Source organism: Garra rufa, chromosome 6 (genome assembly GCF_049309525.1).
Source record: "Garra rufa chromosome 6, GarRuf1.0, whole genome shotgun sequence".
NCBI lineage: Eukaryota > Metazoa > Chordata > Actinopteri > Cypriniformes > Cyprinidae > Garra > Garra rufa.
This window is the reverse complement of record NC_133366.1, coordinates 46,151,828-46,169,679: the sequence shown is the minus strand read 5'-3', so window position 1 is coordinate 46,169,679 and position 17,852 is coordinate 46,151,828. Positions and strand designations below refer to the sequence as shown.

At 35.2% G+C, this 17,852-nt stretch overlaps 1 protein-coding gene across 1 annotated transcript; it reads right to left on the bottom strand.

The window, feature by feature from the left end:
* Positions 1-497: 497 nt before the first annotated feature.
* On the bottom strand, positions 498-14,129 carry LOC141337118 (equilibrative nucleoside transporter 4-like). The gene is made up of 11 exons (XM_073842878.1): positions 14,010-14,129; positions 12,472-12,597; positions 11,291-11,422; positions 11,058-11,171; positions 10,842-10,970; positions 10,680-10,754; positions 7,743-8,011; positions 6,229-6,361; positions 5,502-5,689; positions 3,646-3,886; positions 498-2,794 (listed from the first exon to the last, which is right to left on the bottom strand). The coding sequence occupies exons 2-11, from the start codon at positions 12,593-12,595 to the stop codon at positions 2,643-2,645; spliced, it is 1,557 nt and encodes a 518-aa protein (XP_073698979.1). The 5' UTR covers positions 12,596-12,597; positions 14,010-14,129; the 3' UTR covers positions 498-2,642.
* Between the last annotated feature and the right edge of the window lie 3,723 nt (positions 14,130-17,852).

Sequence of the window (17,852 nt, the reverse complement as noted above, 5' to 3'; positions counted from 1 at the left end):
TAATCAATTAGAATGACTGTAAAATTATAATGAAATTGATTGTAAGTTTTATCATTATAATTTGTCTGAATTTGTTTGTAAAACTATTAACCTCTAATTAAAATCATTAATGCTGCAAACCTTGTACTGGATGCTTGTAGAAAAAAAATATGTGTGCTTTTGCACTTGATTACATAACTAGATTTTGTTAACTTATCGGTATCAGACAACAAAAATAAAACTGAAAATGTACTGTAATTTTCTGCCAGGACATCATCCTTTAAGGCATTTCCGTTAACCTTACAACACAATGCAACAAAGTGCAACTAAATAAATAAATAAGGGAAATTCCTTGTACCAAGCTGTCTGTGACGATTGCAGAGGCTCTGTATTTTAACCAACATCAATGGAGGAAAACAAGCATCTGAGAAAAAAGTGAGAATTTTACATTTAGTTTATTAGAGTAAATCAGTACAGATTTCATTATGACTGATTTTGGATTTTATTTACTGGATTGAACTGGTCTTGACTTGGAACTGGTAATGCCTAACCCAATTGCTAAACAACCTGCAAACTTCAACTAAACGTGCAAGTACAGGCGTTCTCAAAATGACAACCTCCAATCTTTTTCTAGCCTTTTCGCTCTTTTATTAACAGAAACAGTGTAAAAATGACAGTAAATGATGGGATTATGAGACACTGCAACACAAGCACTGCAGCTTCACAGGCTGCTACAATAGTTGCTGTATTTGGCAAAGTCTGTAAGATCCGTGGCATCAAGTCTTAGGGGCCATTCACACAGAACTTGTTTTTCCATTACACTGAGCAACTTTTCCATTGTTTTACTATATTAATGCTTTCACGCAGTTCCAAAAATGCAGCACTAAAGTTAAAATAAGTTAACATTTCTAAAAATGGTTTTCCTCATTCCACTGCCCATGTTTTGTCAAAGAAAAAACACATTCTGTGTTGACTGTGCACCATGTCCACTTTTAGATGAACCTGGTCATCAAATCAAACAGTATGTGTAATTGAAGTCAAAAGTTTACATACACCTTGCAGAATCTGCAAAATGTTAATTATTTTACCAAAATAAGAAGGATTATACAAAATGCATGTTATTTTTGATGCCCTTCTGGAGCATCGGTCAGCATTTGAACCTTCTGTAATAGTTGCATATGAGTCCCTTAGTTGTCCTCAGTGTGAAAAGATGAATCTCAAAATCATACAGTCATTGTTGGAAAGGGTACAAATACACAAAAATGCTGAAAAAACACAGAATCTATGGGACCTGAAGGATCTGAAGAACAGTGGGCAGTTTAACTGTTTAGGAAAAACAAGGCACTCATGAACAACTATCACTAAACAAAAACACAGCTGTGGATCATTCAGATAAAAAACACAGTACTAAAAATCAACGTATGTAAATTTTGAACAGGGTCATTTTTATAAATTCATCTATTATTTTCTCTTGTGGACTATATCTAAACGTCTTTTATGTGAAATATCTTATTCAGGTCAGTACTAAATAAAAAATAACATGCATTTTGTATGATCCCTTTTATTTTGGTCAAATAATTAACATGTTGCCGATTCTGCAAGGTGTATGTAAACGTTTGACCTCAACTGTAGTTAATTTGACATCTCAGTCAAACGACACCTTCCTGTCAAAACAGCTGCTTTTCGGCCAGAATAAGACATTTTGTGAATAATGTTTGTTAGCTAACCTTGTTTTAAATAGGTCAAAGTGGAAGGCCATGAACTAAAACAAGACATCTAGATGACTATATCAACCAGTCATAATGTAGAGCTACACAGAATATCTACAAATTACACATGGTGGCTGTACATTGAAACATGACAGGAACAGTCATACATCAATTTATTTAACAATTTAACGGTTATTCAGACAGTCATATATAATAATTAAATGAATATCCAACAATCCCTGATGAACAATTCAGCATATGTAGCTGCTCACCAGTATATGTTGTGTTTTGAATGCTGGTCCCTGGAATTAAATGCTTATATGCTGGTGTCCCAAACTGGGATTCTTCGCTTAAAGGGATAGTTCACCCAAAAATTGAAGATTTTTAACGAAAACCGGTGCAGTCTGCCAGCCAAATAATGGATGTGGATGGGCACCAGACCTTTAAAAGTAAAAAAAAAAACATGCACAGACAAATACAAATTAATGTGCTCAGGACAGATGGACGTGGCTGTGTATCAAAGGTAAAAAATGATATAAATACTGTTCAGTTTCTCGCAAAAACCGATCGTTTCGTGTCTTAGGACATCTATGTATCGTCACGAGCCGTAGGGTGTAATTTGGATTTGTCTGTGCAGGTTTTTGTTTACTTTTAAAGGTCTGGTGCCCATCCATGTTCATTATTTGGCTGGCAGAGTGCACCGGTTTTCGTTAAAAATCTTCGTTTGTGTTCTGCTGAGGAAACAAAGTCACCTACATCTTGGATGCCCTGGGGGTAAGCAAATAAACATCAAATTTTCATTTTTGGGTGAACTATCCCTTTAACCAGCAAACCAGCCTGGACCAGTATGCAAACTCTGGTCTAAGCTGGTTTCAGCAGGGATAGTCTCTGGAAATGCTCTTTATTCTTACATTAACAACTATACAAAACAGTGTACGTGTGAGACAGAGACAATCAGTGACCAGGCATATAGCTCTGTAATGTAAGTGTGTTGTTGAGTTTCAGCGTGTGAGTTGAATGTGCCTGTGAGGTCAGGCTGTATGTTGAGTAAGACACAGCAGAGCCGAGCATCAGTCCAGCCATATATGATACAGTCATGGTGTTCCCTGTAAAAAAATTGAAACAAAATGGATAAAAATCACAAAATGTATTCTTTAAATATATTAATTGCTGCTCCTACCTAGACAGTAACAGCAACAATGAGAAGCCTTCAGCAATTTGCCAGATATTCTATATCAACTCAAACAGCCTTCTGCTCATCAAATGTTTCAAAATACATTATTAGCTATGCTATCCACATGAATTTTATCTCACTGATTTTTTTCAGTACTGAAACTCAGGGAACTGCAAATAAATAAATAAAAAGGTTATGTGTGAGGAACTGTATTTTAAAGGTGCCATAGAATGCATTGATACAATATTTTAAATTGTTCTCTGATATCTACATAGAAGGTATATGGCATAGGAAAGGGCCAAAATTCTCCAGAAACGGTTTTACAGGTCCATTTATAACCTTAGGATTTGTCCCTAGAATGAATGGTCTGTTATTACCTTATTTGGAAGGTTCATGAATAATAATGATGAGTTCTGCTCTAATTGGCTGTTTCACAGAGCGGCTCATTTCAGTAGCTAGCACATGGAGGAAAATATATATTTAATCATGGAGCTGAGCCGCTATTATAACAGAACAGAGTTGTTATTATTAACAGAACTGTTATTATTTAACTATGCCAAGGTAAATAGAGTAACTGCCCTCTAGTGGTTGAAACGTAAAATTGTCAGCGGCATGCGAAAATGGGCTTAGGCTCTGCTCTTCAGTCAGTGCGGATTAAAGACTTCATAAAGGGACTTTGGTGCAGATGGATCAGGTGGTTTGATCACGTAATAACGCGTACATCCCTAAATCTTGTGAGTAACAAATGTTTTAGATAATTACTTGTGTGTCAGCCATACTCACCAGCCACTTCTCGCTGCTGAAGTGGCACCTTGCCGGCCGCCTGTATCATTGGTACAGAGCCAAGGTATCCGTTACTGATTCCCAGCATCACAGACAGGCCGCAGGGCCAGGCTGGGTGTGCCAGCAAGGGGCGCTGCGCGGGCGACACGCACATCACAAACAGGGGCAGGAAGAGAATGCGCAAACACGAACACACCAGCAGCTGCACACCACCGCACTCATATGGACACGCTGCCAAAATCTAAAGAGAGAAATAAAGTCAGCTTTGAACATTTGCCATTTTTCAAGGGGTCGTATGATGCAATTTTATATTTTCCTTTGTCTTTGGAGCGTTACAAGCTGTTTGTGCATATATAAGATCTGTAAAGTTGCAAAGAAGTCTCAAACCCAAAGATGTCTGAGTGTGTCTTATATTCTTTATAAAAGTTAGGACTCAGACACACCTTCCTAAAATGGGTCATTTAAACACGCCCCCATGTCTACATCACAATGTGGGAAGATTTGCATAATACCACACAAATGTATACGCAAATTATATTCTCGCTGTAGTATTGTTGCAGCCGCTGCCATGTCGTGAAGACGCTGTGTGTTTCATTGCGAAAGTGAAAGTACTTTGTTTGGCCTTCCAAATGAGTACACGACTAGAAATCAGTGGTTGCGTTACATTTACAACATTTAGGGAGGACTGTTTCCTGAACCTGGGAGAGTAGTCCACAATGCAGGCTATGCACAAAGGTTGTTTCTATAAAATGGGGCAATTCCAAGTTTGCAAGGACAGTCTGGCTCTTCTGACTCACAGCCTGTAAGTACGTTTTCATATTTAAAGAATTTTGTACTGAATAATCAAACACAAGTTTTGAGCAGTGCAGAGTAGTGCTTGTGGTTTGTCATTTCTACAACCATAAATGCAGATATGGTGTTATATTTTACATGGCGTGATGCAACAATGCATAAAAAGACAGTATGACTCATCATAATCAGTAATTATGTGCTCACTGGATGCAACAAATGCCCTGTTTATAATGAGTTTTATCATTTTTGTCTCATTGCGCTGCGACACAGCATCACAACATGGTTAGGGGCATAACATTTCCGTCACACACTTGAGGTATTCGGCCAATCACAACACACTGGATAACTGGCTAATGAGAGCACATTGCGCTTTACAAGGATGAGCTTTGTAAAAATTTATGCGTTTCAGAAAGGTGGGGCAGAGAGGAGCAACAATAATGTAATGTATGTGGAAAATAATGTTTTTTTTTTATCTCAAACACATTGCATTACACCAAATACACAAAATAATGTTATTTTTAGCAACATCAAATGACCCCTTATATATACAGTCAAACCGAAATGTATTCAGACACCTTCACCATTTCTCACATTATCACAGATTATTCCCTATAGAAAATGGTAATAAAATATGACAAGAACTCAGAGTTAAACTGTATTAGAACAAATTCATCTTGATAATGTCAGATAACTTTAATAGAAAGGTATGTAATGGATGACAATATTTACACAACTATGAATACTTAGTTGACCAATTACCAAGCAATGCTTAAATTTGTTCAGTATGTGTCGTAAAAAGGTCGCATTAGCAATTAAATAAAAAACACTTAAGCAAAACATGGTCAGTGTTTGAATAATTTTTAGTCCCAAATTTGTATCAGTTTTACTGTTAGTCCATTGTATGAAGAATTTTTGGGAATAATAAATCACAGTTTACATTATTTTACTAACCTCACTTATAGTTATTGAACTATAGTGTCCTACATCAAAAATTATATCTGTTGTCTGAATAATTTTTGGTTTGATTGTATGCTCCCAGATGATATCAAACAGCTTCATTTCACCTTGCCCACAAAGTCTGCCATGTTGAACAGAGCCATGGTGAGAATAGGCAGCCATTCTCCCAGTGTATCGTTGCGTAACTCTGACTCCAAACCAGGGAACAGACACAATGTGATGAAATACGTCACCAAAATCGAGAGCATATAGGGCCAGATCACCCGGGCAACAGCACACCTCTGACCCAGCAGCTCTGTAAGAAAGTCGTCATAATTTATGTCAAAAACTTATTGAACGTAAAGCAAATTCACCAAAAAATAAAACATTTGCTCACCTTCAGGCTACCCAGGATGTAAATGATTTTGTGTCTTTATCAGATCAGATTTGGATAAATGTAACATTACATCACTTGCTCACCAATGGATCCTCTGCGGTGAATGGGTGCCATCAGAATGAGAGTCCAAATAGCTGATGAAAAGCATCACATTAATCCACAAGTTATCCACTCATCGCCAGTCTATCAATTAATGTCTTGAAAAAGTGGATAATGAGATGTTTTTTATCAGCTGTTTGAACTTTCATTCTGACGGCACCCATTCACTGCACAGGATCCATTGGCAAGCAAGTGATGAAATGCTACATTTCTCTACATTTGCTTAGATGAAGGAACACATTTTTCTACTGCTCGAATGGCCTGAGGGTGAGTATATTCCCAGTAAATTTCATTTTTGTGGGAACTATAACTATAATTTTGTAGTCTGTTCATCGTTTGTGATTAAACCTTTATCTCACCCTTCACGCTCATCCAGCTCCTTTTGGTGTCTGGTTTGGGCACATCAAATCTGACGTATATCCCGTCTCCATGGGTACAGTTACCCAGATTAACTGCATCAGCCTCGTCAACTGTGCTTGACACCACTCCATCCTAATTTGTGGAAAAGCCATGAGTCAGTGTCAGTTTTATCTTTGAGCAAATCATCCTAAACAATGACTGTCTAGAAGTCTGGTTGAGCTGTCTACTGCTTACAACAGATTGAAACATTAATGAAACATTTCATTTTGAGATGAAACTATTTTCTACCAAAACATTTTAGAAATGAATAAAAAAAAAGATAATAATATAGTAATAATAAAATTATTATGGAAATAAAATACTTAAAGGGATAGATCACACAAAAATGAAAACTCTGCCATCATTTACTCACCCTCAGTTAAGTTTCCATTTTTATTTGTCTTCCGTACTATAGAACTGCCTACCGGCAACCGTTTGGTTACCAAAATTCTTCAAAATATCTTCTTTTGTGTTCAACAAACAAACAAAAAAAAACTTGGAGCAACTTAGTGAGTAAATGATGATAAAAGTTTCATTTTGGAGTGAACTATCCCTTTAAAAGAATATACTTAAGTGAGAACTGAACACAATGTTAATTGCAATTAAATGAAAATGTATTATAGTTTAAATTTATATCAAATAAAACAGCTACAATTATAATCAAGTACTTGATGTACATTTAAATAAGCATGACAAAAGGCTATTAAAACATAATGTTTTAAAATATACTTTTGTCAAAAACTGGCATACAGTTGAGGTCAGAAGTTTACATCCCCCTTTCAGAATCTGCAAAATAGTAATTATTTTACCAAAATAAGAGGAATCATACAAAATGCATGTTATTGTTTATTTAGTAGCCTACTGACCTGAATAAGATAAGGTGAAAAGAATAGTTGAATTTATAAAAATGACCCATTTCAGAATTGGGGGGGGGGGGGGTGAAAACTTTTGAACAGAATGGAGATGTGTATATTTTTCTGACTTTGCCTATATATCATATTTTTTTTCATTTAGTACAGCCCTTCACAGACTACAGAAGATGTTACATGCTTCCCAGAAGACAAAATAAATTTACCCTGATTTCAAAAAATGTTCACCTTCACCCCCCCCCCCCCCCCATTTTTATAATTTATATGTAAACATATTTTATGTGTAATATCTTATTCAGGTCAATACTAAATGAACAATAACATGTATTTTGTATGATCCCTCTTATTTTGGTAAAATAATTAACATGTTGCAGATTCTGAAAGGGGGATGTAAACTTTTGACCTCAGCTGTACATCCAAAAAGGCTTTTTAGGTAGGGAGCTTTTCAAGTTTTTGATTACACCCATTTTGTTGCCATGGTTAACATATAACTTTTCCTGTAATGTAAGAGGGAAAACAGTTAGCCAAAGACCCACAGAAAACTTGTTTGTAACATACAGCCCCAAAAGTCAAGTGCAAACCAGTATTTCTATGTGTGAAAGTACCTCTTCCTCTGCACTGCTGTCATAATGTATCTGATAGCCGCTGTGCTTTTTTGTAGTAACATTATTAATCTGTCCTTTGAGCCAGCTGTGGCGAGCTCTGTCGGTGTGATAACGGACAAAGTGTGTCCGTCGCACCACCACGTGTAACAGAAAACAGAGTGTCTCTATTGAGACTGAGAACAGGAAGAAGATAATGGTGTTATTCTTCTCGTCTTCCACCAGCAGCTTTGTAAAAATTCGACTCAGAGAGACGATAACTCCCGCAGTGCCTGAAACAACCACAATTGAGAAAAAAGTATCAACTGCAATACAAACAATTCATATTTTGGAATTTAAAAAAAAATCATATCAGTTATTCATATTGTCATAATGCAAAACAAAATTCTCATTACTGTAATGTGAAAAATGTTATTTAAATTATATCTATAATATAATTATATCTATTATTAATAAAACTGTATTTTTTAAAGAATCTGTATTTGTTGTACTGCCTATAATTTTCACCCAAAAATGAGCATTTGTCCTCTATTTATAATCTTGCTTTCTCCAGTGAAAAAATAGTGTTGTCTGAATCAGTAGAGAAATATGCACCAATCAAGAACTGTTTAGAAATGAAACCAGTCCAAAACAGTTCTAAGCAAATATGTTGTTGGATGTTGATGTGAAAAGACAACAGGGGGTGGACTTTTCCACTGGAGGATGTGTTATTATGGATTATGATATTTTGGTCAGAAGTGATGGTTTAAAGGAACACTCCACTTTTTTTGGAAATAAGCTCATTCTCCAACTCCCCCCGAGTTAATAAATTGGGTTTTACCGTTTTGAAATCCATTCAGCCTTTCTCCTGTTCTGGCGATATCACTTTTAGCATAGCTTAGCATAGATCATTGAATCCTATTAGACCATTAGCATCACGTTCAAAAATGACCAACGAGTTTCGATATTTGTCCTATTTAAAACTTGACTCTTCTGTAGTTATATCGTGTACTAAGACCGGTGGAAGTGCAATGCTTCAATTTTCTAGGCTGATAAGATTAGGAACTACACTCCCATTCCGGCGTAATAGTCAAGGAAGTTTGCTGCCGTAATAAGGCTGAAGCAGGAGCAGTAATACCACGCAGCACATGTGCAAATGCTAAACTAGCTGGGAACTCATTTCTGATAATACTCCGCCTGCTTCGGCCATATTACGGCAGCAAACTTCCTTGACTATTACGCAGGAATGGAAGTGTAGTTCCTAATCTTATCAGCCTAGAAACTCGCAGCTTTGCATTTCCACCGGTCTTAGTACACGATATAACTACAGAAGAGTCAAGTTTTAAATAGGACAAATATGGAAACTCATTGGTCATTTTTGAACGCGATGCTATTGGTCTAATAGGATTCAATGATCTATGCTAAGCTATGCTAAAAGTGATATCGCCAGAACAGGAGAACGACTGAATGGATTTCAAAACGGTAAAACTCAACTTATTAACTCGGGGGGAGTTGGAGAATGAGCCTATTTCCAAAAAAAGTGGAGTGTTCCTTTAAAGTTAAAGCAACACTAAAGAACTTCTCTCCCTCTACAGGTTGGAAGCGGAATTGTCCATTACTGCTGTCGTAAATAATTGAATCCTACCGTCGCATCACATGCACGTTATTTGTTTGGAGGCTATCCAAATAACAATGTCCAGTGACAAGGTAGAGTATGTTGCATGACTTTATGAAAGTATGAAAACGAAATAAAACATAATAATGACATAGTTTGCTATTTATTTTTCCGTAAAGCAAGTCGCATTTGAACTACAAAACCCGACGACCCAAACTTACATAGTGCTGTTATGGCCGATAGAGGGTCGCAAAGCGAATACAAAAGTGCCGTTTCACCCTGTTATGAGTTGATGAACCACTGACACGAGTTCGGAAACATTATTTTAAGGTAAAAAAAAAAAAACTCTTTAGTGTTGCTTTAAAATGCCTTGATGGATTTGATCCTCACAAATGCATATCTTTTTGCTTCATAAGACGTTAATTAATGGACTGGAGTTGTGTGTCAATCATTGTGATGTTTTTATCAGCTGTTTGGACTCTCATTCTGATGGCACCCATTCACTGCAGAGGATCCATTGATCCAAGTGATGTCATGCTACATTTCTCCAAATTTTCTGATGAAAAAACAAACTCATATACATCTTGGATGGCCTGAAGGTAAGTAAATGATCACCTGTTGTAAATTTTCATTGTTGTGATAACTATAACTTTATTTTGTGGATACTTGTGAATTATTGTGATATCATTCTAATATGCTGATTTGCTGTTTATTAGTATTATTAGTATTAGTATCAATATTTAAAACAGTTGAGTACATTTTTTTAGAAAGATCCAAAGATCAGTGATTATCTGAAATAAAAAGCTTTTGTAACATTATACACTATACCATTCAAAAGCTTGAAGTCATGTATAATGTTACAAAAGATTTCTATTTCAGATAAATGTTGTTCTTTTGAACTTTCTATTCAGCATAATAATATTAATAATTGTTTTTTGAGCAGCAAATCAGATTGTGTGACTGGAGTAATAATGCTAAAAATTCAGCTTTGAAAATAAATTACATGTTAAAATATATTCAAATAGAAAACAGTTATTTTAAATAGTAAAACTAGTAAAAATATTGTTTTTTGCTGTACTTTGGATCAAATAAATGGAGGCTTGGTGAGCAGAAGAGACTTCTTTAAAAAACATTAAAAATCTTACTGTACCCTAACCCTAACCCTAACTTTTGACTGGTAACGTAAATTACTATATTCACTGATATCGATATAAATCACAAAATCTAAACAAAGTCAAATACATTACAGTAATGAGAATGAGGCACAATAATGTGAAGTAAATATTACATTTATTCTAACATAATGGTTATAATTTCAGTCATGTGGTGATGGAAGTTCAGCTCACTCTCTCCAGTCATCACGCCCTGTGTGTACCTCTTGGGCAGCATCCCAGTGTAACCATAGAAACTGGACTGCTGCACTGTAAAGGTCAAAAGGACAATGTTTACAGATCACAAAAGCACAATGTAGGCCAATGGCAAGAGCACGATTGTTTGTATATATTTACCTGTGCATCCAAATGCAACAATGGCAATTGAAGCCAGAGTAACAGCATAGGACTGCTGAGTGTCAAACAGCTCCAACCAGACGTCAAATACACTCACAAACACCAAAGGTCCCAATGCAAACAGATATCCTATTTATGCAACACAGGATATTTAGTGATTTTAAATAAAAAGAATATGTGTGAGTAGAAAATAGCAGACTTTTTGCTTGTTCTCACCCACACAGATGCGAGTGTTTAAGCTCAGTCTCTCCACAAGTGCGTTGTTCACAATGACAGCACTGAGAGCCACCAGAATATACGTCAAACTCATGTCGAACACAATAGAGGTGCCTGACAATGAAAGAGAAGAATTTTGACTGTGCAATGCATTGTTGTTACTTATCCACCTACAGCTCTGTGAATTTAATTTAGTCTTTCCTGTGATATGCGACAGGTTGCTTGCATCACACCTGCGAATTTGCGGTGGAGGTAGTCCACATCAGTGATGAAACTATTGTATGGCAGTAGAAAGCCGACGCCAGCCAACAGCATGGCAAAGTAGATGCCATGGTAGCGATCATCAGGAATTGATTCCTCTGAGTCTGAAAATAAGACATGAGCTTAAATTAATAGAAACCAGAACGACAGAGCATCGAAACCCTGTTATTTATAGATAAAAATCCACTCTTTTGTGTTGTGCATGATGATGTCTTACCATAGACTGTAAAAAAAGACTAAAGCAGGGTTTCCCAAAATAGGATTTGCAAACCCCATGGGGCTTGTAAGGAAAATGCATGGGGTTTGTGACTTGACAAAAAGCTAAAAATTAATTAAAAAAGTAAAATTGAATAAATTTTAAATTAAAACTTTTTAAAAAGTTTGCAAAACGTTGATATCTTTTATTGTTATTATAAATATTATTAACCAACATCAGAGAATCTTGAATGTACACTACCAGTCAAAAGTTTTTAAACAGTAATGCACTGCAAAAATTGCTTTTCTTTCTTAGATTTTTGTCTTGTTTCCAGTCAAAATTTCTAAAAAGAAATATTTTAATTTTCAAAATTATTATTTTCAAAATGAAGTGAGTTTTTGATTAGAACAAGCAAAATAATCTGCCAATGGGGTAAGCAAAAAAATCTTATTTAAAACTGATTACTTAGCTTGTTTCAAGCAAAAATGCACTTTATTTTGACTTGTTTTTTCTGAAAACAAGAAAATAATTTTTACTCGTCTAGAAAATCCTTCTTGATTTAATAATTTTTAGATCTTTTGGCTGGAAACGAGACAAAAAATCTAAGTAAGAAAAGCATTTTTGCGGTGTGTTTTCTACAGAAGTGACATACTTTTGCTATTTAAAATAACTGCTTTCTATGGTGTACTAAAGCACATTTAAATTGATTATAAGTTTAGGTTTTTGAACAGTAAGATGTTTTATGTTTTTTAAAGAAGCCTCTTCTGCTCAAAAAGCCTGCATTTATTTGATCCACAGTACAGCAAAAACAGTAAAATTGTTAAATATTTTTTACATATATACATAAATACATCAGTGCTTGCACACTTGCATTTTGTATATGCAATAGTTATAGCCCTGATTAGTATATTTGGTTACTGCTTGATACTAACTGTGTTGACAATATCTGTAACTCACCATGAGCACTGAGAGGTTTTATCCTACCCGTCTTCTCCTCGTCTGGCAGCTGACTAAAGCTGAAATTCGTGATCACAAACTTCTCTCGACCCTGCCGATTCCTGCTCCACTCCTCAGAATACATATCTGGAAAAATTTAGACAAATTAATTCATCGGGGTTGTCATAAATGCTTAGAGCTAAAAGTAACATAAACATAAAAATATTTTTACCACTTAAAATAATCGTTTTCTATTTGAATATATTTTAAAATTTAATTTATTCCTGTGATTTCAAAGTTGATATTTTAGCATCATTACTCCAGTCTCATGATCCTTCAGAAAAGATTCTAATATTGTAGTTTGCTGCTCAAAAAACATGTTATTATCATGTTGAAAATGGCTAAGAAGAACAGCTTTTATCTGAAATAGAAATCTTTTGTAACATTATAAATGTCTTTATCATCACTTTTGATCAATTTAAAGCATCCTCGCTAAATGAAAGTACACATATATGTGACCCTGGACCACAAAACCAGTCATAAGTAGCACGGGCAGGGGCGCCGCTAAGGGGGGGGAAGTTAGGACAATTCTAAGGGCCCACACCCTTCAGGGGCCCCCAGAGAACTGCTTTGGTGTGGTAGGGGGGGCCCAACCTCATATTTTGTCATAGGGCCCAAAATTATAAATTTTTCTTTTATTCCAAAAATCCTTAGAATATTAAGTAAAGATCATGTTCCATGAAGATATTTAGTAAATTTCCTACCATAAATATATCAAAACTTAATTTTTTAATTAGTAATATGCATTAAGAATGCCATTCGGACAATTTAAGATTACGTTCTCAGTATTTAGATTTTTTGCACCCTCAGATTCCAGATTTTCAAATTGTTGTATCTTAGCCAAATACTGTCCTATCATAACAAACCATACATCAGTGGAAAGATTTTTGTGGTCCATGCTCATTTATATAAATACACGTACAATATCAACTTTAATAAAAAAAAAAAAAAAAAAAAAAAAAGTGTGACAACATGCCCCGGTATCTCCAGAATGCTCATAGACTTATGCTGTGCAGGAAAAATCGGTTCTTTTGTTTTATGCAACCAAGCACTGCAGTGGTTCTGTATTTGTTCCTAGTACACCTGTTTTCCTCTGAAACATCTGGGAATGAATGTGATGTTTCTCTCCTACCAGTTGACTTTATACGCGGGCGTTTTAAATTTTACGGCATGTTATGAAACACTGAGTCAATCGGACTAGGTGCTAAAAGCGAGATTAACATTGACACGTCGAGGTCACCTGACAGATCCACCAAAGCTATTTTTAGAAATACGGAGCCTCAATGTCATAGTATGTAGTGTAATTTTTACGGCGGGAAAATAAAATGGAGATACTATATCTCATGTTGTAAATACGAATCTTTAGTCTTTGGGTTTATTGGACACATATTGGCAAATAACGTTAAATGCAATCGATACGTATAGGCTCTAATATGATAATTACTGAACATCAATCAGAGCTGTCGCGCCCTCTCGTGAATGGATAACAGGTTTCTTACCTGATGTGCCAATGTCATTCACTTCCTCACACGCGAATAATTCTTCAGGGTCTCGTTTTTAAGCGGTGTTATTTGAGGATGCTGCTTTTCTGCTCCTTCTTTGCCTCTCGAGGCTCCCCGCCCTCCTGCGCAAGTCACGGAATCATCAAACGCTTAACAATTGATTACCGGGGCTAGTTGTCACACTAAGCGTGGGGCTCATTTCAATACAAAAACACATACCTTACCTCTAGTCTTGGCTACAAAACAATATTGACCATTTCCACATTGCCCAGGAATAAAAAACAAAAATGTGTTTATTGCTTCAGAATTCAGTCCAGACTGCATGAGGTAAGCTGTCACAGTAAAAACCTGCTTTTATCACTGATTCGAGATGAATGAATGAATACATTTAAAATACGCTACATTCTTAACAATTACGGATTTGTTGTTTTATGAAGAACCTTCAACATCCATGAAAACTTTTCATTAAGCTACAGGTTCTTTAGACAATAGATGTTTTTTTTTTATCTTTTAGATGCTGTGGACGCCATATATATTTGTGAGGGACCTCCATAAAATGTTTGATATATCCACCTTTTTATTCCTGTAAAAATGTGGGCGTTGCCATTTGTACATTTTATAGGTCCAGCTATTTTTAGCTGTACAAAACAGCTGGTTTTGCTGCTTGATATTGCTAATTGGTGTGTCTTTGCATATTATTATAATGTAGGCTATTATCTTTATTGAATTGTAGGACAAACAGTTTTACCATTTACTGCATGTTGTTATTCTTCTCGTTATTTCCCTAAAGAGGGTTTGCACTTACATCATGATTTGGTCAGTTACCTGGATGCGAGGCCATATTGGTGATATTTGGATGTTAACAACAACGTTGAGTGCAAGGTTAAAGGTTAATGTACTACTGAATACACTGAATGTGTGGAAGCTGCTAAATAACATAGAGAAGGACTTTGTAAGCAGTAAAGGTTGCAATACTTTGACAAACTAAATATTAATTAAGATATTAGCTTAATATTTCACCTACCTGACCGGAAATCATAAGAACAAACATGAATGTTGTCAAGATTCTTGCTCTGGAAATCCTGGTTCAGTTTGGCCAACCACAAATGCCTTTTGATCCTCAGAAATGTTTTTGCACTCTTCTTCTTGATTTGTTATGGTTTTTTTGTTATAAGTGTTTTTTGCTAAAAGTTTTTCCTGATCCGACCGATTAGTACAGTCCAAAACATGACAATAACTAACCATCAGCCGCAATAATCAGCAAAATGTGTGAGTTTCGTTCAGTTCAGTGGCATTGTGTACACTCTTTGCCACCAATATGGCCGACTGATGTCGCATCATAAAAACACTCTATAGCGGCTAATGAAATACATGTAAAATATTTAGGTTTTTTTCTCTCTATAATACTGTACTGTTGGATTTATTTATTTATTTGCATGAATCAATTTATCCACTTTAATTTTATATTAGTTTTTATCCATTTATTTATTTAAAATTTTTTCACTGTATTAATCTTTCCACAGACCCCCTAGCACTCTTCTGCGGCCCCTTTGAGTCCTCGAACCCAGTTTAAAAAAAAAAACTTCTTTAGGTTATTAAAATGTTCTTCACATTATGAAAAAAAATGGTTCCTTTAAGAAATGTTTGCTGAACACTTCTTCTATGGCATCACTTTAAACCTTGTTGAATCATTATTTTTAAGAGTGCATGGAGTAAGGCTTGAACTATATTGAAATTCACATACAAAACTGCTGCTAGAGAAAACATTTGTGTTCATGGAGTTTTGACAGTTGAAGTTAATGAGATCCAACCACTATGACAACTAGTCTCCAAATATCTGACAAATATTGGTTCTCTAATATTGAATGCAAATCATGACTTCTGCATCTGTATTTTTCATCTAACCATATGTGACCCTGGACCACAAAATCAGTCAAAAGGGCCAATTTTTTTAAATTGAGATTTATACGTCAATATAATATTTGGCCGAGATACAACTGTTTTCGAAAATCTGGAATCTGAGGGTGCAAAAAAATCTAAATATTGAGAAAATCACCTTTAAATTGGCAATACATATTACTAATAAAAAGGTTTTCATATATTTATGGTAGGAAATTTACTAAATATCTTCATGGAACATCTTTACTTATATCCTAATGATTTTTGGCATTAAAGAAAATTTGATGTATTTTTGGCTATTGCTACAAATATACCTGTGCTACTTAAGACTGGTTTGTGATCCAGGGTCAGATATTGATACAGTGCATTTGCATTTTAAGAAACGGTGTTAAATGGTCCTCTTTTCTTTAAAAAGTAACATTTCCTTTCTTTCATTGTTTAAAGTTCTGTTTTCACATTCCGATTTCTTGCTCTGAGGCAGAAAGACCTCGGGAGATTTTGGAAGAAATTACCCTCATTTAGGTCATATATTAGACTAGAGTTCTCATCTGAGTTTAAAAAAATGCAACAATGTTCAAATGAAGCAGAATTTAAAAATGAGACTAAAATATAGGAAGGCAAACAGATGTGCACACAGACATAAAAGCAATTTTGGAAGACACTTTTAGAAACATATAATCTGCGAGTACAAGTGTGATTGTGTCTTTTATTCCTACATGCTCAACACAAAAGAACTACATAAAGTGTCATCTCCATGGAAACGTTGTGTGTGAGATCTCTCAGGAGATGCTGAGGAAACAAAACCCTTCGTCCTCATCTTCTCTGCAGTATGTGGGTGGGTGCGCTCAGCAGTCTTAGGGGGCTACAAACACTTAGCAATCCTGCATTGCAGTCTGTCATGCAAGATAAAGAGAGAACAAATCTACTGAGACAACGGGAGAGCAAATACACACAAACATGAACACATCTCAGTATCTCACGATTACATTAGACTTGTTTTGAAATGTACTTACATAAGCAGCAGTGGGGAAAGCCAGAGAAGTTAACCAGAAGTGAATTTAAATGTCATGAATAATCATTTCACATGCTGCAGCAAAGTGTCCCCATTTATATATGTCTATGACCATGTACTTTAAATGTAAAAAGTGTATTTTTAGAAAACCATAATTCCAGATTATATAATAAAAGCACACTTTCATGACTTAAAAACATTAAAAAAAATTGTACTTTAAGGCGAGACACTGCAGGTGTATAGGGTAAAAAAATTGAACTAATATCATCTTACTTACCCAGTTAATTGATTATATTGATAATTGCAAACATTTTTTGTACTACAAGTTTTCTGAACTGTTGGGTTTAAATATGCAAATGAGGCATTGTTTAATGAAATATGTGCTAATTTGCATACATTTCTAGTACAAAAATCTAAACACTGGATGAAGTCAGTTTCAAAATTCCTGTTTAATTTTTTTGACATATAAAAGTCACACTTTTTACAGAGGGAATTTTGGGTATTTTATTTAGTCACTCCTTAATTCAGAAAAAAACTTACAACAGACAGAAAACAATGTTTTGTTTTGTTTTGGGGGGGGGGGGGATAAAATTTTGTATGATATCAAGCAAATTATATATGAACAAATCCCTCTGCAAAAACCTTCAGAATATAGACAAGTCTGGTGTGTTCAGTGTTACTGAAGTGGAGATTTCTGGCTCAGTGTAGGAGAAAAAACTTTTTAAAAACATGTATTGTAATTGAAATGCATTGACACAAGTAGATAAAGTGCTATAAAAGAAACACTTAACAGTGTCTTTTGGATGTTTTCTTTTCTCTAGTCTGAAAAACACTTTATGAAACACCAAATAGGCCAAAATCTCAAACTTGACAGGTGCATGAAAAAACTGTGTCAGTGTCTTCCCTTAAAATACATTTTAAATCATTAT